This window comes from Lonchura striata, chromosome 1, assembly GCF_046129695.1.
Source record: "Lonchura striata isolate bLonStr1 chromosome 1, bLonStr1.mat, whole genome shotgun sequence".
Classification (NCBI taxonomy): domain Eukaryota; kingdom Metazoa; phylum Chordata; class Aves; order Passeriformes; family Estrildidae; genus Lonchura; species Lonchura striata.
In genome coordinates this window covers 96,553,626-96,580,324 of record NC_134603.1, presented here as the reverse complement: position 1 = coordinate 96,580,324, position 26,699 = coordinate 96,553,626, and the positions used below count along the sequence as shown (strand labels likewise).

Below are 26,699 nucleotides of genomic sequence, written 5' to 3'. Positions count from 1 at the left end.
GAGAGTCGGGGAGTGGCTAAGGCAGAGCGCTGTGCTGTCTGCCTCATTTGGAGGAGAGGTGGTGTCCAAGGAGGTAATAAAGGGGCTGACTCAAGGCTGGGGAAACAGTTTTAGGTTTAATCCAGGCTCCGAGGAGAAGCTCTCAACTCCAGAGAATCCAACAGCCAAGAGCCCTCTCCAGACTCTCTCAACATCTTAAATACTGGGGTGGTAACAAGGGGAAGGGGACGCCCATTAACCAATGGAGGGATTTGGGGGAGTGGAAGGTGGAGGGATAGACGGATACAAAACCAATAGGGGAAACTTAACGGAGGGACCCCTGGCCCTCACCCAATCACTCGATGCCTGGGGTAGAAGATTCTGGATGAGTGGGATGGAGAGCCAAGTGATGGACAATGTACCAGGGAGGGGACAGGGGAATGCCTAAGCAGTTTTAGGAAGATTGACATTGAGGGAAAACTCGGGGTAGAACCATTGGGAGAAAATGGGGGGTGAAGGGGTAAACTATTACAGAACAGTTACAGAAACATAAAAACAATACAACATGCAGTTTTTTTGTTGTTTGTATAAGTTAATAACAGTATGTCATTGTGTAACTAAACCTGCTTTCAAACTGTGCAAGGTAGCACAGGAGTGCAGGCAGAGATGCCCAACAAGTGGTCAGCTGCAGCTTTAGCTGCATGCCAGACATCCCTGGAACAGACTATGCAGCCAATTACAGCATACCAGAGAAGGTCTGGGCTTTGGCAAAGAGCTAGAAATCAAAGTCCTAATTTCCTAACTCTGTGATGACTGTGAGTCATAGCAAGTTTGGAAAAACTCTATTCCTGCCTCTCCATAAGCATAATAATGGAACTCGTTGGTGTTCAAAGTGTTAAAGATATGTTTAAGGAATTATATAAATAGTACTTATATAAAGGCTCCTAATCACTTCCAATCAGAATCATAATGTTTTCTTGTTTGGCCTCAAACACAATCCTTTAAATGTGTGTGTATACATATGTGTATGTATGAAGTACATAGTAAATAAGCTCTACTGTGGTTCAAAAAAGCCTCATCTGGGCAATGACTGTGAGCCAGACAAAACTGAAAAGAATGAAAATGGCCAGAGCTTTCCCTCCTCTCAAGCTGACAAATCTTATGCACTTGAAGAACAGCCTTTTCTTTTTCCTCATCTTTGAAGATCAGCGATCTATTTCATCTAACTCAAACAAAGGACTCTTAAAGGATGTTCTCTTAAATTTATTTTCTCAACCCTGGGGCATACAATTACTGCTGTTCACTCATGCTTTGCCTGTTTAGATATGTACATTTTGTCATTGTTACAGCATTCCCAAGACAGGCAGCATGTTCCCATGTTCCCGATTCAGGTTCTACCCACCACTGGCCGTGGAGTCATCAAGCCAAACTTTGTGTAGATGCTTACAGAAGCAAATGGTATCTTTACTAAGCTGATAACTGGCCACAGTGATGCCTCTTAGGTTCTGATCTGTGCTCAGTGAGATGGAAAAATGTAGTAGGAAACTGGGTAAGGACCCTGAATGCTGCCTTTGACATTGCAGCTAGTTCCCCCAGCGGCATTCCTCAGGGAGCACATGATCGGCATGTGTAAACCCCCGTGACTCAAAAGCTAAAACGCTTCACTAGCCCAGGCAAAAAAACGCTTCACTAGCCCAGGTTACAAGTGTCACTTCGGACAGGATTCAGAGAAGCACTCGGGTGTTCTTTGCTTTGGAAGCACTGTAGTTGATAAAGGAACAGGGCACACGACAGACACAGGATCTGTTGAAATTTGCCCATCCTAGCTGTGTATTCAATTCCCTTTGTCATTTTGGCAGCAATGCAGTTGTAACCTGTTAAAAGCCCACTGCTCTTTGGATTTGCTCTTTGCAGGATGAAAACATTACAATGAAACACATTTTAAATGCAGGAGTCCAGCTTGAGAGATCGGTGCAAAAATCCTTGTTAAAACAGTCACTCAATGTCGATTTTATTACATGATGTAGAAGTATGGTTATAACCAGTGATTCAATACGCACTTCAGCACTTGAAGGAAAATACAGTGTGGGCTGGCTGCCTGTTTGCAAGTGTCCATCTTTTGCTGAATCTTCAACTCTCTGGCCCAGTCCCAGAGCTGATTTCACACTAACGTGGCGAGAGCCTGGACGTTGTGGGAGCTTTCAGAGGGCCTGTGCACGGCGTGGTGGTTTCTGACACTTCTGTCTCTAGCGCTGCCCTTGGGGCTGTGCTGAGCCTTGGCTGCGTGGCTCCGGAAGGCCCGCACGGTGCGGACAGCAAGGATGCAGAGCACAAAGCTGGCAAAATACAGGCAGGAAGCGACGACCCCGAAGAGGCCGACGGCCGCGTCGCCGCCCTGGACGTCGCAGTTCATGGAGGTGTAGCCGCGGCGCGCGTAGAGCCGCTCGCGCCTCCTGCACACCTCGGTGGCGTTCACCTGCCTGACCAAGTGCAGGTACAGCCCCACGGCCGCCAGGTACGCCAGGCCAGCCAGCAGGCTGAAGGCACATTCGCCTACCAGGAGCCCTGTCCGGAGCTGCTGGATGGGCTTTGCCCCCACGACGAGGAAGACGAGGGTGAGCGTGGCCACTGTTAAGCTGAAGGCCACTCCGCTGTACACGCAAGGGGCTCTCATCTGGGTGAACTGCATGTCCAGCTCCCTCACCTCCTGCAGCTCCGTGCCCTCAAAGGGGCTGTAGGCTGAATTCAGGTTAAAGGATCCAAAGCCTCCAAGGGACGTGAAGCCTGCAACGGAGGCTTGGGAAGCGCCCACACAAATCAGCACCAGGAGGTTGACCATGATTTCCACAAATTTCAAAATGCCTGGAAGGAGCAGAAAGATGGGAATAGGTGTCAAAACCACATCTTGTGCAAACTGTGGGTGACAGAAATACACCAAAACCATAGATAGAGAGTACTAATACTGAGATACTCCTCTTGGCTACAGCTACAGAAAAACACTTGGAAAAAAAAAAAAAGAGAAGCTTGAACTCTCGTGGGTACATTTTGGAGGCTGGGCAAATTACTTTTTTTAATTTGTCAGTGTACTTGATAGATGGATCTTCATGCAGTGAAAAAAATCCATAAAAATTTTACAGTGCTTGTGTAACTGCCAAGGCAAGCGCACACTGATTATATTTTGGCCTGTAACTACTTGGCATAAACACACTGAGCAAGAAATATCCAGTATGAACAAAATGCTGAGGTTGAAGCTGACAAAAACCTAGAAGCTTCTAAGAGCTTGAAAAATTGTGCAAGCTATTTCGGTCCTCCAAAACACATTTACTACTTTAACTTGCAACTTTTTTTTTTTTTTCTGTGAAGGTATTTGTTAATTTAAATTTACCATCTAACCAGATGCAACTTGCACTTTATTTCCTTCAGCAACAAAAATCCCTTGTAACTCTGAAGAAGGAGTTTCTGATTGCCAAAAAATAATAAAAAAAAACCCAACAAAAAAGGAGGGGAAGGATGCAAAACCCACCTTGTATGCAGAAATAAATTAAGTGAATTTGATACTAGGTCATATGCACTCTTTCACATCCTGACTTTCAGAAGACAGCCTTAAACTTCTGAGTTGACTCTTCACTTTTTGTTATGTTATGCTACTAGTAATAGTAACCAAGTATTTTTAAGGGAAACAGTACAAACAACACCCAGAACCGAAAAGGGGAGAAATTACTTTGTTTTTATGGTAGCTGCCTCTCAGGAAGCTGCCTTATGTTTGATAAATCTGATTATTCTGTGACAGCTCACTAGGGGTCAGACTAAGATTGGTAAACATGACGGATGTTTGCAGCATAGCACAGCTAGAGTTGCCTATTGGGGAAATGAAAACCCTTAGCGTGTCAGGCGTGTTGCTCCAGAGTTCTGAAGTTAATTACAGAATTGTAAATCTTATTATTCCATTGCTGTCTGACAGCCAAAAATGTAAGATGCTTGACACAGTGGTCCTATATTTGTCTTTAAACTGGGGCTGGATCTGTGATTTGCACATAGACTTTCATTTTATGCTGCTAGCACTGATCCACATGGCATTTCCCTCTTGAGCAATGGCTCAGTTGTTGTCAAGGCTGTATGGGCTTGAAAAGGAAGGGCTGAAGCAGGAACACAAGGGAATTAAACAAATTCCTCTCTTGTGCTGCCAGATGCTTCTAACCAAAGAAAGCTAGTGACAGACACAATGAAGGATTATCAGATATTCCCATTCTGCCCCTTCTTATTCTGTCTACAGAGGGCTAAGTTAGTGAGTCCTTTCCTGCTGCCACTTTCTCTGCATAGGAAGGTAGTGTTAGAGCAGACAAAATTGTTCCCCTTGTTCAAGAGGAACCAAGTGAGCAGTTCTGTGTATGTGTTCTTCAGAGGCGATACTGATTTCTGCATGACAGCGTGCCTTTTCTTTGACCCTTCTGCACAACCATTTCTGTGAAGCAGGGCAATAACTGTGCTAGTTACCAAATCTCTTCAGGAGGCTTCAAATACTTCAAAGGAGGTATTTGTGGAGCTAAACGTAGAGAGAAATTTAATTTTTGGCCCTGGAGTTAGGATTTGGAACTTGTACCAAATTCAAATAATGCAGCCAAAAGACTCATCATTTTTAATAGGTAAAGAGTCATCACTTTACTAGGACTGTTATAGTATTTTGAAAGAATAGTAGCTGTGCAGAACATTAACTGGAACTCAATCAGGTGGTTATTTTTTGGCTGCTCAGTTGAGTTGTACATTATACATTGCAAATACTGGGAGTCAATGTAGATCCCCAGGGTCCTTAGACAGTGTGACAGTGTTGGATGCAGAAGGGCACTTCCCCTTTTAAAGGCTGACTGTTGATTTAATAGATGCTCAAGCAGGAAACAGTTCTTACAAGTCTACACGGAGGAAAGACCATTTGATTAAGGGAAACATAAATTTTAAGTATGTTTGGCTACTTGGTAGTTGGGAATTCATGATCAGTCAGCTGCTGACTTCAGAATTTCCTTTTCATCTGTGTGTACTGAGGCCCCCTGACCTTCCTAGCATCAACTTTTCCTCTATATCACCTTGCTGAGCTTTGGAAAAGGCAATTTTCTGTTCTCAAAGTAGTCACTGCCTGCTGCTAACCTCCCCACATTTATAACTGACCCCAATCCTCAATGATGCTGCTCCAAAACTTTCTATGTGCTCACACACATTCTGTATGCCACCTCTTAACTTTGCTGAGCTGACTGATAATAAGATGACAAATGTGATCAGTGTAGATCTACTGTACTTCTTTTAACCACAGCAGTAGATGCTTTAAAGGCATGCCTGAAAAATTTCCTTAGACAGGGCTTTCAGGTTGGACAGGTTTTTTGTATGTACCTGCACAGTTGTGACACATGCCTGTTGCAGAATTGATTAGAGTGACTAAACAATGGAGAGAGGTTCAGCAGCAGCTACTTCACCAATCACTTGTATCATTTGGATTAACTTGGATTTTTTAAAAGGAAGTGCAAGAACAAAGCCTTCTGCATTAAAGACAATTTTAAAATGATAAGCAGTATGTAGAATGAATTACAGGTTTATAATGACAGCCAGCTAGGTTTATGAACGTAGCAGACAATTAGTGGAAATGCCTAAGACCTGGCTTTGATGGAAATACTAAGCCTTGACATGTGTTCCAACCCAGGAACCCCAAAACCCTTTTGCAGCTTTAATCTGTGATAGTTACGAGCTGATACAAAATCCTACTAGTATAAACAGGGTAGAGACAGATTTCAGAAGTAAGGAATAAAAGGATAGGTAAGTTTTGAATCTTAGCTCTGCCAAGTTATGGTCACACACATCCTAGCAGTGACCTGTGTCAAGCAGTGTGCTCCTGGTGGAAAGGATTGAGTTACAAGCCACGCTTCCGAGTCTGTGCTGCCATTTCTGCTGTCATAGGCCAGTTAGCCATGTCACCTTGGAGTTATACCTGCAGAAACCAAAAGGTCCTCCTATAGGGAAGTTGCTTATCTCTACAGTAATTCCCTAATCCCATGCAACAATGAATGCATTGCAAGATTCTAAGTGTAAAATAACCAAAGGTCTAAACAGCTCAGAATTCTATTGGTTTAGTTATTTTATTCCTTTCTTAGGTTCAACATCTTTGGATTTACCTAAAATGTTACTCATTTGTATTAAAATCAGCATAGTCAACAGCTGGCTTTAGGAACTAACCCTCCCTTACTGAGTAAATTACAGGAGTCCTGTCAGGGGTCCTGCATTGCTATTTCATTTCCTGTGTTTCTTTCCTGCACTGCTTTTCAGCACTGAAGGTGAGGATAATGGCTGCAATCTAGAAGTGGGTGTTGCCAGAGATTTCCAGAGAATTATTTCATTTGTTCCATAAAATCTGAATCTACAGTGGATAGTAACTTCAATGTATCCTACTTGTTAGTTTTGCTTGAATGCAGTTGTCTTTTGCTGGGAGTACACTTCCTGTTATATACAATATTACAGCCTTCCAATTTACACTATTTATGTACTGTTCACTTTTTCTTTCCCTTTCTTTTCCTTGCTGGGATATTTCCATGGCACCAACTCACTGAACAATGGTTTTATCTTCTGTCAAATGGTAGGCTTGTCCATCCAGCAAAGCTGACAGGTAGGCTGGTTAAGGGTACACACACACAGGCAGCTGACTTTAACAGCTCCCACCCTTGGCTGGGCAGTCACTACTTTTCTCCCTTACCTCTAAGAGTTGTTCAAATAAATTAAAATACCAGGAAACTATTAAACTCTTTTCTTTTGTGCTGCTGGTTTTGTTCTGCAACTTTAGCATCTTGAGGTGACTCATAGCAGATCTGATGAGCAATTATGTTGGCATCAATTTAGCAAGGGCAGTAACAGCCAGGACCAGAAAAGGACCAGAAACTCCTTCTCAGATGAGGTGAGCTGTTAAATCCACGTGCTCTGTCTCATAAGACCCACTGTGGCTGAATGTGTGGTACCCAGCAACTCAGCTGTGCACTCAAGTCTCGCGTCAGAAGCCCTAAAGAGGAATGTCCCCCCAGGCACTGTGGCAGGACAGCTCTGATGTTCAGGTGTAGGGGCCCTGGTGTGTGGATACATGTGTGCATAAAGCAGAATGGTCAATTCCTGTTTGTTCCTTTGTTTCTGCAGCTGCCGTAAATGAATTTGCAGGACAGACAGTTCTGGCTCTTTCAACTGAACTCCCCTGATCCCATGAGGGCCATACTAATGGAAAAGGCTTTCATAGTGTCTCCGTCCACTGTATCTGGGACAGGAGTCACCTTCTTCCTCTGCTGAATGCACAAGGACTCCTCCTTCTGTCTCTTTTTGCATCAGTCCTTCCTCTTCAGTGAACACCACTGCATACTTCCAGAATATTCTATGCCTACCACTCTCCATTTTGGCTTGCCTTCTTCCTCTGCTTCCTTTGCAGACCACGTACCACTGGGACCAGCAGGACCCAGGGGCAACCCTGGGGGTATGTGGCTGCCACCCTTGGATACCTGGATCCCAGTGGCAGGGCTGGTGACACACAGGTCATGTGTGTCACCAGCCATGTCACATCCCATTAGGGGTCACTCCAGGAGAAGGGAAAAGAGAACTTAGAAGCTACAACACACAAGAAAAGTCTTTCTCAAAGCCTTTTTCACTGCAATTGTTTTTTGTTTCTTATCTCCCACCCCCATTTGGGTAGCTTTCTGCTTTTCAGAGGTAATCTTTCCTGTATTTTTTTTTACCCATCAAAAAGGAGAAGACAAGTATTTTGAACATACATAGTGACTTATAAAAGCAGCAGTCAGTCCTGAAAAGGATCTCTAATGGAGAACATTTCTTGCCAGTGCAGGTTTGACATTCTCCAGAGACTGAAGGCACAGCTCAATGCAGCTTTGGTCACCTCTCTGCTAAACTTAGTCGGTAACAAGAGGAAAAAGATAAGGAGAAGGGAAAAAAATTTCAAGGTAAAGCAGGGTTTGACTCTGCTTTTGGAAGGTGACAAAATATAACAGAAATGGGGAGAAACCAAACAGAGGAGAACTGAACAAGGTAAAAGAAATGAAGACAATAGTTGCAAGAGATCAAAAATATAAAATCTGCATGCAAAGATGTTTTAATACCTTTCTAACAGTATTATTCCCTTTATGTAGAGAGAAAGATCTAACTGAAACCAGGAACAAGAATTCAACCAGCTCCACTAAAGCAGAATAAGGGCAATACACAGCTTTTTCATAAATAAAGAAATGCCCCCCAAGCCCCCACACCACTATTATTTTTGCAGGTCTCTGTGTTCTTCAGCCAGTGTTGGGATTTAGCTTTCACTTAGTCATGCTAAAATCAGAGGCAGGAAAAAAAATACAACCCAACCCTAAAACACAAGAATTAGGCAATGTAACACCAACAAAATCTTGGCTTTTCAGAGGACCCAAGAGATGCACATACTCAGAGCCAACTGCATTTAAATTGCACGGATGTGCCCAACACACTTATGCTCATTTGAGATATCCATCTTACTGGAAATCACTGAAAAAATAGTTTAAAACTGGGAAAATTAAATTATTTATGTTCTCTAGGAAAAAAAAAAAAAACAACAACAACAACTTTATTATTACCTTTTAATAAGCTGTGTCTCTTTAGTCAAGATAATCACTCTGTTAGGAAATCTCAAAGGATGACCAGCCTTGGTTTTAATGACTCAGAGAAGTCTTGCATTCACAGCGTGCTCAGATCCAAATGTATTATCCTGTTTTTCCTGTGTATCCTCCTCACTTAAAGAACAACTATCCCACCTGCTCTATTCTTTCTGCTTAATAACTTCCCATCCTCTAAAAAGTGCTGTCCAATTTTCACAGGAAAGGGTGGATTTAAATTGTAGGATTACTGCATCATCCTCTATCCCCATGTTTTCCCACCACTGTAAGACAGTTTCAATACAACCCAGCCCTTGTCTGGGAAAAACAGCCATGGTTTACTTGTACCCAGTAGTTCTTTAAAGTCTCACTTCCAGAATGTTCTTGATTTCTCTCTTGCTAATTGAGCATGAGTCATCTTTCCTAATTTTGGAGAGGGTGGGAAACAAAAGACCTTGCATTAAACTGTAGCATTTAACAGTACTGCTTAAATATAACAACTATAAAAAGCTGTATTCTATTTGTAGCACTGGTAGGTCTCTGTATGGTCGCCTTGCATTCTACATTTCAGGAAATGGCCTTTTTTATCCTCTTTTTCTTAATGTACCAATAGTTCTTTCAAGTAGTAAACAAGTGTCTTGGTATTGAAACCAGCTCTCAGGTTTTTTTTTAAAAGGAGTTCAGGAAACAATGAAATGCTGTTGTTCCGTAAGCCAACTTTCCATGGCCACTCCCTCTGTTTGAACTGAAACTGGGCTACCTTTAGAAAGTACAAAGATTGGGGTGTTACTGCTTTTTAAGTAATCATAGTGTGGCTAAAGGTGGATCAGGTTGGAGACACCTGTGAACTCGAGCTTCTCATTCACTTTACTAATTGTACGTTGTCACACTTGGTGAACAACATTCCTGTCTGGGTGGATTTTTCTCCTTTAAGAGAGCTAGGATCACTTGCTCAAGAAATAGAGCTACATTGAATAGATAATCTGTCTGCTGTATCAATTGGCTTTGAGAGACACTTTTAAAAGAGAAGAGTTTCGCTTTGTTCCCTTAATTTGGGTCAGATGTAGGGAAGACAAACCTGGTTATCTTAAAAGAAAGATGGTGTAACTCTTCTTCTGTAATGGCAGTGTGCAAACCTAACTAAGATTTGCCAGTATGAGAAACATGGACTGGAGTCCAACACACAGCTAACTGCAACTTTGCCAGTATCTTCCCCTGCCAACTTCAGTGAGTCTTATTACAGTTCTCCCTTCTCTAAAAACAATTGTGTATGTGTTAGCACAATGCCAAAAAGGTGGATGAAAATAATTTAATATGAAAACGTGGGCAGAGTGAAGTCCCGTGTGTTGGCAAGGCAACAGTTTGCTAAAGGTAGGATTTGGCATCTGCAAGTAGTGTGGCTCCCCTGAGTGTTTTTATAGAGCCAACTGCTCAAGGCTGTTTGTATTTCACAGTAAAGAGGACTGAGCTCCAAATGAAATACTTTAACATCAGAATAGGAAGGAAGGTTACCTGCAGCTCTGCTGCTCTATCTAGTTACTCTGCTACTTTAATTAAGCATTTAGAATAACTGGGATTATTTTAATCTGCATAGCTCCATCCAATTCCCATTATTAATATCATCTGTCTTCACAATTACAAGATTAAAAAACTTGATTGCAATGTTTAGCAATGTTAGTCACACTATAGTTAAAATATAGTTTGTAACAGATAGAAGGGGAAGCTGTCTAATTACAATGAGACTATAGGGAACCTAGTGCTCCCTTCTTTGGCAGAAATACATGGAAATTAACTGCCACAGGAACAGTGTACAGCAGCTTTGGGGACAATCTAAAAGAACTAAGCACGGCACGCTGTGGGGGCAAAATGTGACAAAACACAACAGTTTCTCATCTAATCCTGTTGGGTGCCCCCACAGAATGCAGGCGTCCTGCACTGCCAAAAAGATGCAACGTGCTGCTGAATGTACTTGTTGAATGCTTGTATGCACTATGCACATTTGATTACCCTTCAGTGTTTTTGAATGTGCATACCTGAAGCTACAGGAGATTTTTTTTTACTTCAGTCCAGTGCCTCTTGCAGACCGCTGTTCTCCCCCAGCATCTCTGCAGCACTGAAATGGATACAGGTCCTCTGCAAAATGTATTTTCCCTCCTGCTCCCATGTCTGACTCCAAGAGGAACAGTATCACAACATAACACAGCAAAGAAACAACAGCAGCATTATGGCTGAGAACAATGGCAGAACTCAAAGCAAGTTTCTATTAGTATGAACTCTGTGTCTTGGCTAACTTTTCATCTCAGTGTTTTTTTTCTACTCCAGGAGTATTTCCCAGCATGCATAGATATAGGGGGAAAATATGACTGTGTTTTGTAAAAACAAAAGCTTACAGATGTTTACATTCAAATTAATGCTGGCTTTTTAGAGCATGAATGTATCCTGGAGAAAGTCATTGTTACTCCCTAATTCTACTTCCTCCTCCAAATAAATTCAGTTTGATATTTCCTCCTGGCTACGCTTGAAATTGGAGACTTTTCATGTTGTTACAAACCGTAATGCTGTCTTTTATGAGAGGAAATTGGTCTGAAGGTTTTAACAATTGTGGATGTTAGAATGTAGGCTAAAGCCATGATTGTTTGGAAGTGCCTACAATATGCTTAAGAAATCTAACACTATTCAAGGAGCAAAGCTGTATTCATAGCAGCAAAGAACAGCGATTCAATTATACTTGCTCCCTCACAAACTGTTTCATAACCTTTTCAGTGTTGTCTCCCTTAAAGGCCAAATGGGTAGAAAAATTAAAAAAAAAAAAGATTATTTGCTCAGGAATCATGAGCAATTCTACAGAAGGCAAAAGCACTAATAATTTTCTGAGTCATATACTGACCAATGATTGCAGAAACTTAAGTTTACCTTCACTATTTAAGCAAAACTACAGGAGGCATTATGCAAGAATTGCACCTCTTTCACACCAATATACATAATAAAAAGAAAATTAAAAGTTTTGAAGGTCAAGTGACCAAATATCTGTGACCAATTTATGATCAGCAATTCACTCTTGGGTTCAACTCAGATTTTCCTCCCACTGAGGTGAAGGATGGCAGCCAGCCTTGAACACTTTTCTCATTCTATCTGCTAAACAAAAGCATTTAATCTGGTTTATTTTAAATATATCTAGGGGGGTTATTTGAAAGGCAAAATTATTACTAATTTAGGTTTTCTACATAGAGGAGAGAACTACAAAAATTTTACCTGCACTGTGAAAAGCAAATTGAATGCTTCCTTCTGACAGAATTTCAGCCTTGAGAATCCTGAGGCCAAAAAACACTTGTTTTCAACATGTGCTGCTTTACATGGCATGTGTAATATATTGTGTGTAAATGGTAAGAAATGGCTATTGCAAGCAGCAGGTCCTTAGTTAATGAAAGGTTTGCCTTTACCAAGAATAATTTATTTCAAATTCCCAAAAATTATATAGTGCATCTAGGCAGTTTGATACCAGTCTATAAACTGTTCCCTCAAATCTCCTTCACTAGTGTAGAGACAGAAGGTAGCACACTTCTGTTTCTACTGCTTTTTGATCTGTAATCTGCAGGCCCACAAGTATAGCTTTCCTATGTAAAATTACCTAACATATAGAAACTAGACATAAAGACAGCATGGCAGGGAATAGCCAAGAGTTTGTTATGGGGAAGTCACTTAAAAGAATCAACAGATATATGAAGCAAGGTAGTGCTCTTAAATGACACAAGCTCTTGTGAGATAAATGATCATTTTACTGGTTAGCAGTGGTTAAAGGATTATAAAAAGGAAACAGCCAGTTTTCAGGCAACTAGAGTCAAGGGAGTAATAAGGGATTTGCAGAGTTAGGTGAAATTGAAGACACAGGGCTACAGGACAGGCATTTTCTGGGGAGAGAGAAGTACTTCATTTTGGCTCTAATTTGGTCCAGAGGACAGAGTGCCTGCTAGTAGTTACAGCTCACCCTTTCATTTCATTTTATCCAAAGAAAATATAGTTTGTGCACCCTGGGTCTGCTCTGCAATATGGCCCAAAAACCTGTAAGCGGAGGTTCCAAGCATATTCTGCTCAAAACTACATACCAAAATACTATGGTAGATGCACAGACTAATCAACTGAAAAGATTGAAAACTGAGATGGTGAAGTCTGCTTTAATAATAATAAACATAGGAATTTCTTCATGCTTGCCAACAGTAAAATTGGTAGGCTGCTAAGAGCTCAAGCTTTGAATGAGAAATTAATTAAATCAGTGTTCAATAAGCAACTCCACCTCATGGCTGTACAGAAAAACCCACAAACACTGATGCCCCTGTGGACAGAGCACACAGATGGTTTCTAAGCCAAACATTCCCATTTCAGGTAGTGTTCTTTGAAGACGTCAGCTCCGTGTTCACTGATAGTCAAACACCACACAACAGGTAGGAAGCATTAGAATAGGGTTACAGAACCAGAGCCTTTAGGCAGATGTTTGATTCTTTTGGGAATTTATCTGGAATTTTTACTGCATTTCTGGTCAGCCTATCTCAAAAAAGTGTGGTAGACCTGGAAAAGGTAAAAGACTGGAAAACTGACCAAAACTGGCTATTGTTCAATCTGTGAAGAAGCAATAGGGGCACAGGGAAAAAGGGAAGACTTCACTCTAAAACCATAAATCTCATAGAGAAGCTGAATATATGAGATTATCACTATATATTTAGAATACCATCAGAATCAGAAACACTTTCTTTAAAACATTTTAAAGAATGAAACAGTAGTACTTCAAGTGAAATTCTGGAACTCCTTATCTTAAGGTAATGTGAAGGTCAAACATTTAAAAAAGTGATTCAGCAGAGAATTAAACAAACTTCACAGGTCTGTAAAGAGGTATTAAACACAACAGATGTGAGTGCAGTCTTCCAATTCAGGAAATTCCACCAATCCGAAGTCTGGAGTCTATTCCAGAAGACAGCTTACTCTCTACTGGTCCAAACTTTGATGGTCCTCTTAAGTTTGTCCAATTTAGTCCAATTTTGGGAGGAAGAGTGATGAAGTGCCTCATATGATCCAGCACTGCTATCCATATGATCCCACCTGAATGGCTTTGAATAGGTATCCCTCATATAATGTTTTAATGGACTTTTTTTCCCTTCTGTTTTCAAGATGAAAGGATTAAAAAAGAGCAGAATGTTTTGAAGTTTCTTAGATGGTATCAAATGTTCCTATCAGCAAAACGGGTCAGTATCAGGTTTTTCTTCCACTATACTTGGGCTGGGTTTATTGTCCTAATGTGGTAGTAGGAGGAAAAAAAAACAGGCAGGGAATAAGGAGGTATGGGGGGAATAACAAAGACAGGAAAATGAGGCCCTAAGCTATTTGAAGGATCCCTAAAAAATCCAGCTGCTTATTTCTCAAATTCAGCTTCAGTTTTTTGGGATATAGATGACAAAAAACATGGATGAAGGGGAACTATTTGGGTGAAGCAAATACTATTCAGAGCTCTGGTTTTATAGAATTCCTCTCTAGTTTGCTAAACTGCTTTAGCAGTTTGCTAAACTGCTCAAGGTGTGTAAAGAACATAACCTAGGTGTGCTAGGCAAAAGATAAAATCCCCAAAGCTCAACTACTTAGTGGACCATCAGAAACTAAGGTTCACATTTCAGTTGCTGCTTTGGAAAAGACTTTTCATCACTTGATTTCCCAACCTTGTTTGAGTCTAGTTTATTTTAAAATTATAATGATTAGGAAGGGGGAATTTCACCAGAGTACTGATAAATCATTGGCAAAAGAAGGAGATGGTTAATCAGTATTTTCAGGAACTTTTCATGCTCTAAAGTGTTGCAGCTCCCATGTACTGACTTCTTAGTACACAATTGATGTAGTTTATTTACATCTACCATAACTGCAGGGAATACAGAATTCCACAAGTCAATTCTAGTAATGTCTGCTACATCTTGGTACTTCCAAAAACTAAACAGGATGCTAACTTTCTCATAATCTTATCAACCTCCAATATATTTTCATTTTTGAAATAAGGTTGCTAATAAAAGGGTTTATTTTCTGCATGATCTCTTTTTTCCCCTCTTCCACTGCAAGCTCAGACATGAAATTTCTGGACAACACTGAGCAATATCTGGGGGAGGGGTGGGAGTAAAATCATCATTGTCAACTGATGTATCCAAAACTAGGACATTTTAAAGATCTTAATAATATTTAATGCACTGAAATAATGAAAAGCTAATGCAGGGGGAAAAAAACCCAGATATTCACATTAAGCTATCCACAAGTCTAAGCAACCAGTGAAACTGGAAACTAAAACTAACATCCCACTCCATTTTTCTAAAGCTCTGATAAAATAGGGTATGGAGTTTTCTGCACCTTTTCAGACAAGTTAAAATAATTCAATATACTTAAAGAAGAAACTGATGATACAGTTTTATAATGGATAAAGTATCATATGGCTCCATGTCATTAAACCTTTACTAATGGTTGCAGTTACACCTGAAGATGGAAAAACAAACCACATACTAATACACAGAACATATTTTTAAGACATAATAGTTCATCGCACTACTAAAATTGTTCACATATTCACATAGAGAAATACTAAGAGCAAATTGATTGTGCTACTTAATTTCCTACATGCAGTGAAGAAATAATCTAACATTATGTGCTTTAATTTGCTTCCAACAGCTAATCTCTTCACTTTTCTCTCTACTGGAGGCCACTGAAAGTCTATTTATAGACATCAGCCAAAGACTTTGCACCTGTCTGCAAGTTCAACTCAGACTGCAGTGAAGCCTTCCTACAGACAAGGTGAGAATGATCAGTGCCCTGAAAGAAGGAAAACTTTCAAGGGTAATGAATATTTTAATTACTTCTTTTTTTCAGTTTACAGGGATGAGTTTACTAAGGCTGTTTTCCTCCCACATTAAGGCTCATTTCTGTCCTTGTTGCAGTTGCTTTCTACCTAAGAAAAACCCAAGTTATTTCTTTAAAACTGTTTTATTGGATTCATGCCAGAAAAAAATTTTGTCTCCCGCAGTGATGCTTTATAAACATGTATGAGTGATAACTGGAGTAAATCCAGAATTGATAAAAAGTGTGAGAAGAATGATTGGGAAATAAACTAGCATCAAACCTTCAACAGCCATCTCTAAATTGCTCACAGATGGAAATGTCTATTTTATTCCTAAATCCTAAAGACTAACTCTTCTTGCATAGAGTGACTGACTACACACATGACCCACTCTGATGCTCTGGATGCATATTCCAGAGATGTACTTTCAAGTATCTAAATATCTGTATAAGTATTGCCTTTAGATGTCTAAAATTCATTCATTAACTCTCTCAGCCCTTGTAGTCTTTTTTTTTTTTTTTTGGTAGGGTTTCTTTTTTTCATTTTTTAAAAATATTCCTCTAGCTTTACTTTGTTGTGCTTCTAAACACAGAAACCAAATCCAAGAAAAGTCCTTGGAAGGAGAAGGGTGGATGGCAGGCAATAAGAGCATCACATACCTCTTGTTGTGCATACCTTTGAACACTTCATTGAGAAGCTTTCCTTGGGAGGATAAAACTCTGGTGGTGGGCCAAAATATTCCTGTGCTGCTCCTGAGGTTTTAGAGTAAGGGCCTGAGCAAACAGGAGAAGTCCTTGAGTGCTGGCCACCTCGGATGTCTCTACAATGGAGTAAACGACTGATGGTTAATCATTAGGTCATACTGTCTCCTGAACACTAGAACATGAGAAATTATCAGATGCTCCTCTTAGTGGAAGCAATTAGCTTGCTTCACAAATTAGCTTGCTTGACCTTTTTTGCTTGCCTGTTTTGAAAGCAAATAATCCAAAAACTTGCATAAATCCATGCTCACAAGGATATTTGCATTCAATTGTCCTTTTTTTGGAAAATAGCATATCACAGGGTAGGCTGGCTGAACTGTTTAGCTTACTGGCAAAAGGTAGAAAGAAGAAATAACAGCTTTTTCATGAAAACTAAACAATTTAGCTAGTCCACAGCACGCTGGATAAAAGAAATGAGAGAGATTTTGGCATAATAAATGTGCAGAGTAGCACAACTATTTAATAGGTGTTTGTACTTCCAACTAGTGTCTCTTACAAAGATGTCTTTTAAAAGAATAATAGCTATTAAAATAAACAGATAAAGATTTTAAACTAGGGAAAAACAGCCTATTCATATTTTTGAAGTCCTCAAAGATATTTGAAGAGGAATCTAAAATCAAACCTCCTCCCCTAAAAGATCAGTTTTTCCTGTCTCCAACTAGTCTCTTCATTGATACAATGGTCCAGTTTTCTGCAACGACATACAAATCTTAAACCTGCTGATTTTTAAAGTTTGTGAGATTTCAGTTATTTTATAGGAAAAGTGCAACTTTCCCTTTAAAATGAGCTAACACTCAAGTTAAAAGAAACACTGGCAGCAAATTTTTTGTGTTTGGTTTAATAGAAATTTTCTCCCTGGTTTGAAGAAGAATTAGACCTTGCCTTTTTCAAGGTACAGCTGGATGAGTTTGTTATTAAAGGGTATTTTAAGTCTCATTCAGCATTATTATTTTTAAAAGTCGTCTTTGTATTCCTTTTTTATCTTGAATTTTGTATCCACAGATCAGCATTTTCAAATGTAGTTTTGTTTCCTATATCACTGCACTTCACTAAGGTTTATCTTCATCCAATTCCAGACTCAATATTATCTCGTTCATCCACATTAAATCATGTTCTTTGTAGTTCTTACATTTTAATTAAGACATTCAATAACAAGACCAATGCTAACTTCTCCGTGTTTAGCTGCCAACAGCTCTATTTGGCTAAAACATTTCTGATTTTTCTGACCTCTGTCCTGTGTCTTGTGCAACTACCAAAGCATCCTGTGCAGCTGTGTCACATAAATTAAATAAGCTGTGTGATTTATAAGACTTCCAGTAACTTGAAAGCAATCCCTTTGGTACTTCTGATGCAGCTGCTTCTCTCTATTGTTTCCTGTTACTTGCCAGAAAACAAACAAGACAAAAAATCAAACCAAATCCCCCCAGTGTTCTGCAGCAGAGTACATTTAGGAAAAAAAATATCCTTTTTTTAGATGCCTTTTTTTCTCACTATGGCCTGTTCTGGCCACCTTTGCTGCTGTTTACCTTGAGGATTTTACCATTCTACGTAATTCTCCTCAGCACTGGGAGGAAGGTTGCTGTAGGAGTTTCAGACAGAAATGCATTTGGAAAAAGAAATACACGGTCTAGAAAGTCTAGTTCATCGGGGATGAAAGTATTAGGCACCCAAAGTACAGCTTCCACAAAATTCTTCTCATGTATTTCATTACAGGGTCTGGTGGTCTTCTGGGCAATCAGACAAAGTTTTCACCAAAACCCATGAGGACTCCATGAGAACCAAACAGAGGAAATGCTGTAAGGTTAAGCCAAACTCCTCCAAAACAACTGACAGAAAAGTTTTTCAATCAGTTTTGGTGGGGGTCTGATGGCCCCCAAATGCTTGATTTGACTCTTAAGAATTATCTTCATGGCTTTTACAAATCTGCAACTGCAGCTTCCCTTCCTCAAATCCCTGGTGGATACAGGGATGTCTGTGAACCTTTACAGTCCATCCATCAATTTCCAACCTTTACAGTCCATCCATGTAGTTTTCAACATAAAACTAACAGAAAAACCAAGAAATCCAGGAAAGTGCTTTATTAAAAAGTAGTGGCTTAATTTATTGCTAGCCTTTCACATATTGCTTATATTATGAAAGAAAAAAAAGCCCACATCAAACCTCCAACCCTTTTGTTTTTTTATTTTTCTCTCCACTGTGCTATTAATGTGTTTACTGGCATTAGCTGCTCTCACTTCTAATATGTTCAAGATAATTTAACTATATTGCCTGCCAATCTCTGCTTTTGTTAAAGACAGGCATTCAGCCTCTGAGGGTGATTCTTAGGCTGGTCTTTGTTCCCATTTTTCTTCAGTTTTTCATAATTTAGGAGAGACACTAAAAAAAAAAAAAATCATTAGCTATTTTCACAATGCAATAGTTTTAGTACTATCCCAGTGTTTTATACTTAGCCATAAGTATTACTTGTAATCCACGCAGTGCTCTTCTCTGCTCCTTTTATTGTTATCCGGTTTCCCTTACTAAAATGCATATTATCAAAGAGTACTTCAGTATTTCAGCTTTTCTATTATATTTATCTCCTCTCCCCATTTGCCTTTATTCTTAAATTCCCCTACAATTCCAGAGACTGAATGGCAGAGATGAACACTCTGCTGCCATGGCAAATTTGCCCATGTTTAGATCTACAGACCTCTCTCCTACAGTGCAGCCATGCACTGGCATGACCTAAAAGGAAAACAGCCTAAGCTCACATCTAGCGTGCTGCAGCCAGGCCAGGCTGGAAGGAGAAGAGCAATATCCTAAGAGTTTATTTGGCACTGGAAACTCATTAGTTGATCTGCTCATTGTGGTGGTAGGGGTTGACCCACTCTCAAGTGCTGCCAACAGCCTTAGACACTTCAACAAGCACTCGTCTATTGACAGCGACTACTGGAAGTAATTTTATTTCAGATTAACAGGAACATGTTCACAGCAACTTGAGAGCTCACAAAGTCCCCATGCTGGTCTCAGTCATGTAACATTTTTCTTTAAGCAATGCATATTTGGCAAGCCGCAGCTTGCCATCACCTACTGACCAGTGTCTTCAGGAACTGTACTAAGACTCATAGCCACATTTCACCTACTTGTCACCCAACCTGATTCAGATCATCCCAGGAAATTCACATCTCTGCCTGTGTAACTCTGCCTGTGTTACACAGCCTATCTTTCTGTCCTGTCTCCAGCTCAAAACAAAGAAAAAAGGTTAAATTTCTAAGTGTAAAATAGCTCTCTTCCAAATGCAGTATGCTCATGCTTTCACAGCTGAGTAAAAGCTTTCTTTACTATTGTAAATTAAGCCTATTTAAGAGCAGAGAGAGGCAGACATTATAGACCTGCTGTGATCTATTTCTCTGAGGAGATAAAGACATACCTTCCATTGTATGGGTATGCTTTTCTTGCTCTTCTGTCTTCCTTGTATCTATCAGATCTATGGTTCTCATGGTGCCGGTATTGCTTATCTTGGTATCGACTCCCAGCATGAGACATCTTGTTTCTCAGATGTATTCTCTCCTTCTAAAACAACTTCCTGAGCCAGAGAAACAAAACCAGTTCATTTTATTGCTCCACTTAAAAGTTATTCATTGACCAGCACTCACTTCCATTAAATGCTGATTCAAAATAAGCACAGATTCTTTAAGAAGTGAAGGAAGTAAAACCCTTTAAACTACTAGGTAACTTCATTAAGGCAGGAATTTTTTCCTTTCTTTTTCATCAAGTAAATGCAATATTTCTGTACCTGACATTTATTGCATTTATGTTATTTACTAGGTCTGCTCTGATTCTCCTGTCTTTGCTTTCAGGCAAAGGATCGTGTCCACCAACAACTAAATCTTGTGTTTTGCAATGCTGTGTCTCAGGTAAAGGATTAAGCCCAGCAAGTGCCAGTGCACTGCATGAGTATGCACACAGCTGCCACTGGGACAGGGAAGTCTGGAAGAGCAGGCTGTGACCTTTGTCCTGGGAGTTTCTAAGAGGAGGGCACCCGTGGGTGTAAACAATCACTACCAAACATTGCCTATGGTTTACATAAGCATTAGGTACAGGCAAAACTGTGCTGGGCTGAAAGTAAGATGGCAAGAAGCTACACCCTGATAATTCCGTATTAAATACTACCAGTTTGTTGTTTGCTGAAAGTGTCTATCTTTTCAAGTGCAATACGATTAAGCCCAAACCTGTAAAATGAGGAAACAGACTTCAAACACCTGAGCAATCTTTAGACTCATATGCCTTCATCGCAGCCCTTCAACATCCCTGCAGAAGTGTCTACAGTCGGTTTAATTTGCACTGATCAAGGCCTGGTAACCTTCCTCCATCTCCTTTGGGTGTTATAAAGTACTTCAATATAAACATTAAAATGTAATATAAAGGAATGAACTAATGTTTGTTTACATCGCCTTGTCCCGAGGGCAGGAGCCATTCCGCAGGGAAGGTTCCTGGTGCCGCCGCAGCGACCCGAGGCCCCCGTGGCACGCCGCGGGTCGCTCTGCCGAGGGCGCTGCCCCGGGACACCCGGCGGGCGCTGCCCCGGGACACCCGGGCGCTGCCGGCGGGCGCTGCCGGCCGGCCCCTCGGCTTCCCCCGCCGCCGGCTCCCCGGGGCCCCGGCCCTCACCTGCGGGCCGCCGAGCTCCGTCCGGCCGCAGCAGCTCCCGGCGCCGCCCTCCCGGCGCGGCCGCCGCCCGCCCGGCCCCGGCCCCGGCCGCGCCCGCCTCGGCGCGCGGGAAAGGTGCGCGGAGGCTCGGAAGCACAGCGCCAGTTCGGCTGGAAATGAGCTAAGGATCTCTGGGATCATCGAGTCCAGGCTGTGATCCAACACCGCCGTGTCAACCACACCATGGCACTGAGTGCCGCCTCCAGGCTTCCCTTTAATACCGCCACGGATGGTGGGACCGGCACCTCATTCCAATGTCTGATCACTGTTCATATGAAGAAACTCCTCCTGATGTCCAGCCCGAGCCGCACCTGGCACAGCCTGAGGCTGTGTCCTTTTGTTCTGCCGCTGGTTCCCTGGGAGAAGGGGCCGTCCCACACCTGGCTACAGCCCCATTCCAGGCAGCTGTAGAGAGTGATAAGGTCACCCCTGAGCCTCCTTTCTCCAGGCTAAACGCCCCCAGCTCCTTCAGCCACTCCTTATGGGATGTGCACCCCAGACCCTTCACCAGCTTCCTTGCCCTTTCCTCTGCCTCAGTGAAGAGAAATGAGGACTGTGAGAATGGGCTGGCGTCAGGGAGCACAGGACAACACGGGCTTTGTTTAATTTAATAAAATGATGCCTCTGTGCCCTACAGTGCTGAGGAAGAACTTGGTAACCGTGAGAGGATATAAAACCTGAAGGTTAATGAAGTTGAAATTCAAAGTCCTCACAGGCTGCCTTACTGTTTTTCTAAAGCCACCTCCATTGATTGGCAGAGTTCAGGGCAGGAAGCCTCACAGAATGGGGGGTGCGGGCAGGGTGAAGGGAAGGAGGTAAAAGATCATGGTTGGCCTTGTGTCCAGGAGCAGGTGTGTAGGAATGGCCAGTGTAACACTAGACAGGTTGCACAGGGAGGTAAGCAGATAGATTCTCCTCTGCTGCAGAGCCATGTTTTGGATAAACAGCCATTTGAATGCATGCAGTCTCCTTCCGTGGTGCTCTGCTGAAAGCCCTCCCTGTGGTGTATCTGCAGGGGCTTTGTCACCACGCTGCCAACCCGTGATGTTTCTCTTACGGTGAACAATGTGCTGGTCTCCTCAGGATGCCTTCTGTTGGCGTTTATGATCTCTTTTTGGAGCGGGTCTGGACAGGCTCTTGAACTGGAATTGTAGCAAATGGCTTGTTGGTTGTGCAGTCCTGTACACAAAAGCAGTCTGTGCCTGGGAAACAGTGTGATGGTGTTAATATGACACCGTGCCCAGCTAATATTGAGCTTTGGAAAGCTTTCCTATGCTGTGGCACTGTCCTGCACAAAAGCTGGGAGCAGGAAATCCCTTTCCTTCCCAGGGCTTTCACAGCAGCCTGCTTGGGGTACCAGAGCTTTGTGAGTTTGGGCTAAGATAAGTAGCTGTTAGTGCAGTCCCATGGCAGAGGTAAATCCAAAATCCCCTTTAAGTAACATGCAGGTAACAGAGGAGCTGCTGTCCCTGAAATGAGGAGATAGCTACAGGAACTGAATGCTCAAAGCACATGTTTTGAAGTGTGGTAGGAGTGTGATTCCCTGCTCTGGTTGAGCTGTGTTAACAGCTTTTTTTGCTGTTTACCATTCTCACCTTGCCTAGACCTCTTCTGCAGTTCCTGCCTTCAGCTGTACACTTCATCTTCTTCTCACTGTCTTGCACCAACTCTAGTGCTTGCTTGATCACATAATCCAGTTCTGCTTGCTTTCCAGCCAAAACCAATTTACTTTCTGCTGTTTTAGTGAGTTGAATTGGCTTTGTGCTGCAATCAAATGTGCACTGGAGCAAGGACTTGGCAAAAGCACATGTCCCACAGGGAAGAAACTGGGGGAGGGATGGGGGAAGAGGGCTACCTCTCTTGGCAGCAGTCAGTGGTGACTGTAACTGAAGCCCTGATGAGAAGTTGCAGTTTAAGACACCACAACCCATCAGTTGCTATGCCTTCTCAGTTTGGGGCTGTCATCTGGCTAGCAAAGGCAGCCTAACACAGGAGCGTTTTGTAGCTTTGTTTGTTTCTAATTCCTGTTTCTATTTAAAGGGTGTTTCTAATTCATGTTTCTATTTAAAGGTTGTTTAAGCTAGTTTGGCAGATTTTACCCCAAAGATTAGGGTGCATGCATGAACTCCCTTCTCTTATCTAGACAACAAATATTTGGGAAATCAGTTAATCATTTGCATCCAGCAGAAGATATCTACTCCTGATGGAGGGCATGAGGAATTGCATCTCCCTTCTGGTGGGCAGGTTTCATACAAACAGTTGAAAAATCACAAGGAGTCATGGCTGGAAATATACTTTTTTGGAGGGGCTGAAATATAAGAGTGTCCTTGACAGCCACTGTTTGCAGTATAACTAGTAGTTTTGTTAAAGCATTTCTCATTCTGGACTGAAAGGGTTCAGGTGTGGCCATCTTGGTCTGGAAGACTGGGTAGAACTGAAGGGATGCTATTATGGCCTGGGTAAAATTCAGTGAAGCCGGTGGGCAAAATAAGCATTTAGAAGAGTTTAAAGTGATTATGGAACCAGGTAGTTGAAATGAGGGTCACAACCAACACAGAATTACAAGGTGAGATCTACATTAAAAAAACCCTTAACTCTATGACATAAGGGTTTTTCCCAGTGAACTAATAAAGAAAATACAAGATAGCAACTGCTGGAGTTTCCTATATATGACATAAGAACCAGTGAAGCAAGCCACAGAAAATCATGCTGACTAGGGAGAAACATCCAAATGTAGGAGTAGGAGTGTGTTTCTAAGGAGAAAATCATGAAGGGATTAGATATTGTACTGGCTAAATTTAAATGACAACCACCAAGGAAAATGATCAGATCATTTGTTCTTACATTATTGCAGGTGAAAGGATGCTGTGTTGTATGTAAGCAGATAGGTTTATATCAAATATGCACTCGATTCTGTCATCAATTTCTCTTTGTAATAGAAATAATGTTTGAGACTGAATTTTGGCTAGCTGATGAAGTCCAGAAGGACTGATGTGCAGAAAATGAAGTGTGAACTGTTTTGATTCTCCCCCCCCCCCCCCCCGGTAATTTACTCGAGTAGGTCACATCTGTGTCTTGGACCTATGTAGTCCTGGATACATGCTCCCACCTAACAAAACAAAACAAAACACAATGAAACAAAACAAAAAACCTAAAACCTAATCTATGTACAGGGTACAAGGTGCTATAAATAGATCTCCAGGGACAGATTTCTCCAGCCAGGCAGGCAGGGCACCACTGGAGTCTGTTCAGTCTGACAGGAACACTAAGCTCCTGAGATCAGCAGGACTAAAATTAGCTTTGGAACACTATTGTCTACCCTTATGCTGCTGCTTTTATATGAAATCTGTTGTTTATTGTTATAAGCAACAATAAAGATTTTGGATTGAAGGCTTTCCCCCCCCCCCCCCCCCCCTTTCTTAAGGAGATTTTGAAATCCCTGGTCTTTGGAATGGGATGTAAATTCAGTTTGCGAACTAAGTAATTGGTTATGTGTGGTCAAATTTTTTCTGTGCTAATGTAAAAAAAAAAATCACAGCACTAAAATTTTTTCAGCAAAAGAAATGTAAACAGTCATGACTGACTTAATATTAATAGTATATCCTTGGTGTGTGCTGCTGCAAACACTTAATTTTAAAAGCACTGGAACCATGGGCTTCTTTTATTTTTGTCTTCTTTATTTTTGTCTTTGGAAATGTGTGAATTGTTTGGTCGGTAGCTGTTTCTCTTACAAGGCTGAGTACTTCCCAGCATCTTCTGAGTAATTGTCTAGTTCTGATTTAGAGATCTTACAACATGGCTTTTTGAAGAGAGGGATTTTATTTCACTGAATCTAGACCTTGACTGGGGAATAGCCAGTTTCTGGGACACATCCAAAACAGGCTGGAGGTAGTGAGGATGTTTCTTTTGAAGCCTTGAATCCTAAAATGCTGTTATCTGTGGGCCCCTCCATATTTACATCAGCTTGAAGTACAGAGCTGTAACACCAGCCTTGGTAGTGCTCTGCATCACCACAGTTGTCAGTTTCATGCTGGCTTTCCTCAAGTTCTTCTGTTGCTGGCCACCCAAGATGTATCTGAACCCTTATCATTAATTTTCTTTTTCCCTGTTCCTAAATGGAGATGTAGTAGGCTAAAGCTGTTTTTTTCCCTTCCAAAATGTTGAGCAAAAAGAAAATGGCTTTTGAAATCTGAGAAACTGTTAGCATTAAAATTTCTCCCTCGTTTCTTAACAACCCATTCTCACAAATTCCATCTGTGTTGTGCTGAACTTGGGGGAACCCTTGTCTGTGTAGATCTTGGAGACTGTCTGCAACCTCATACTTAGTTTTCTGTAATAATTTGCCACTTCAATATGAAAATGTGTCAGGACTGAAATTTGCTTTCAGAGGATTTGTAGACCCTGTGTAGATCTATGCAATCTGGACTGCTCTAAAATTCACCAACTGGTGAACATTTGTGCAGTGCTTTTGTCTTGACCATCCCAGAGATCTCAGCAGTCCTGGGCTTCTGATTCTGTGTGCCAGTTTGCAAATTGCACAAAATCGCAGCAAGAGCAGGTATCTGGGAGCACAGGCACTTCCCTGTCTCTTGGCATGAATACATTGCATTCCATTTTGCATTAGTAAAATATTTATGAAGTTTTATTAACATGGTAGGGGCTCTTGCTCTTTCACAAGAGGTAGCAATTATAAGCAGCCTGCCTTCTCTCTGATTTAATCTACTCTCCCATCTAATGTTTTTATTTTCTCATCTGGACACAGATAAAATCCAATAACAGGGTATTTATCTTGTGGACAAAATGATCAGAGTTTGAGTCAACACTTGAGGCATTCATTGGAAAGATTTCTCGTGCATAGAAAATTTATGAAGGTACAGAGGTGCTGGGTTCAGTAATCGAGCCTTAAAAGGTATTTTCAAACATTTTGTTCCTGAAGAAAACACATATTCCTTTGCAGCTCTGAGCTGTTTACATCTGGATAGTCTGTCTGGGGCTCTAAACATCAGCAATTGTATGTTTAAGAAGGAAAAGAGGTATTAAATTTAGGTGTCCTGTTCATGCAAACAATTTGTCATTCTTTTTTCGACCTCATGAAAAAGAAATGCAACAGTGGCATCCTGTGGCCCGAGCAGCTCATGGCAGGTGGGTTTGGTTTAGGGCAGAATCTGCCACTAAGGTCTTCCTTCACTGAGTTGGAAATGGATTGAATTGTTTCCAAGTTAGTTTTCAGAAGAAGCCCACAATAGTTCAACACAGTGCACATTTAAAAGCTGAAGTAAAAAGCTGCTATATACTTTTCAACCAGGACTTCCCACCGCTTTATCTTATTCTGCTTATTTTTATACCAAACACCTTGATGTTTGGGACAGAGACCATGATCTCAGTTACTCACCAAGGAGACAGGACTTCTGCACTGCTGTCTTTGTGCTGATGAACATTTCCTCCAAAAATAGGAATAGAGGAGAGACTCCTGTTTCTAATTAACCCACGGTTTAGTGCAGCATACTGGGTCTAAAAATGAATGCTTCAGGGATGTCCAATGAAAAGAAGACAAATAAGAGTTGTTTTCCCTTGCACCTATATCATACCCAACTGCTCACTTGAAACTCAACTTGAGTTTTTGGAAGTCCTTTAACCTGTTTAACTTGGACAGGCTGTGATTTGCTTACCTTCTCGCCAGCAGATATTGGCACCTGTGACCACCAGGCTCTTTCCAAAAGCTGTCAGGCATGCCAGAAGTCACCTTAACAAGAAATATACAGACTCACCTGCAGTCAT

At 41.4% G+C, this 26,699-nt stretch overlaps 1 protein-coding gene across 1 annotated transcript; it reads right to left on the bottom strand.

The window, feature by feature from the left end:
- Window positions 1–2,140: 2,140 nt before the first annotated feature.
- On the bottom strand, window positions 2,141–26,699 carry LOC110470697 (MARVEL domain-containing protein 3). Its single transcript, XM_021530551.3, is given in 7 exon segments — window positions 2,141–2,841; window positions 16,131–16,291; window positions 18,948–18,956; window positions 19,642–19,797; window positions 20,661–20,766; window positions 26,591–26,641; window positions 26,690–26,699. Coding segments are annotated over 7 exon segments (1,194 nt in total).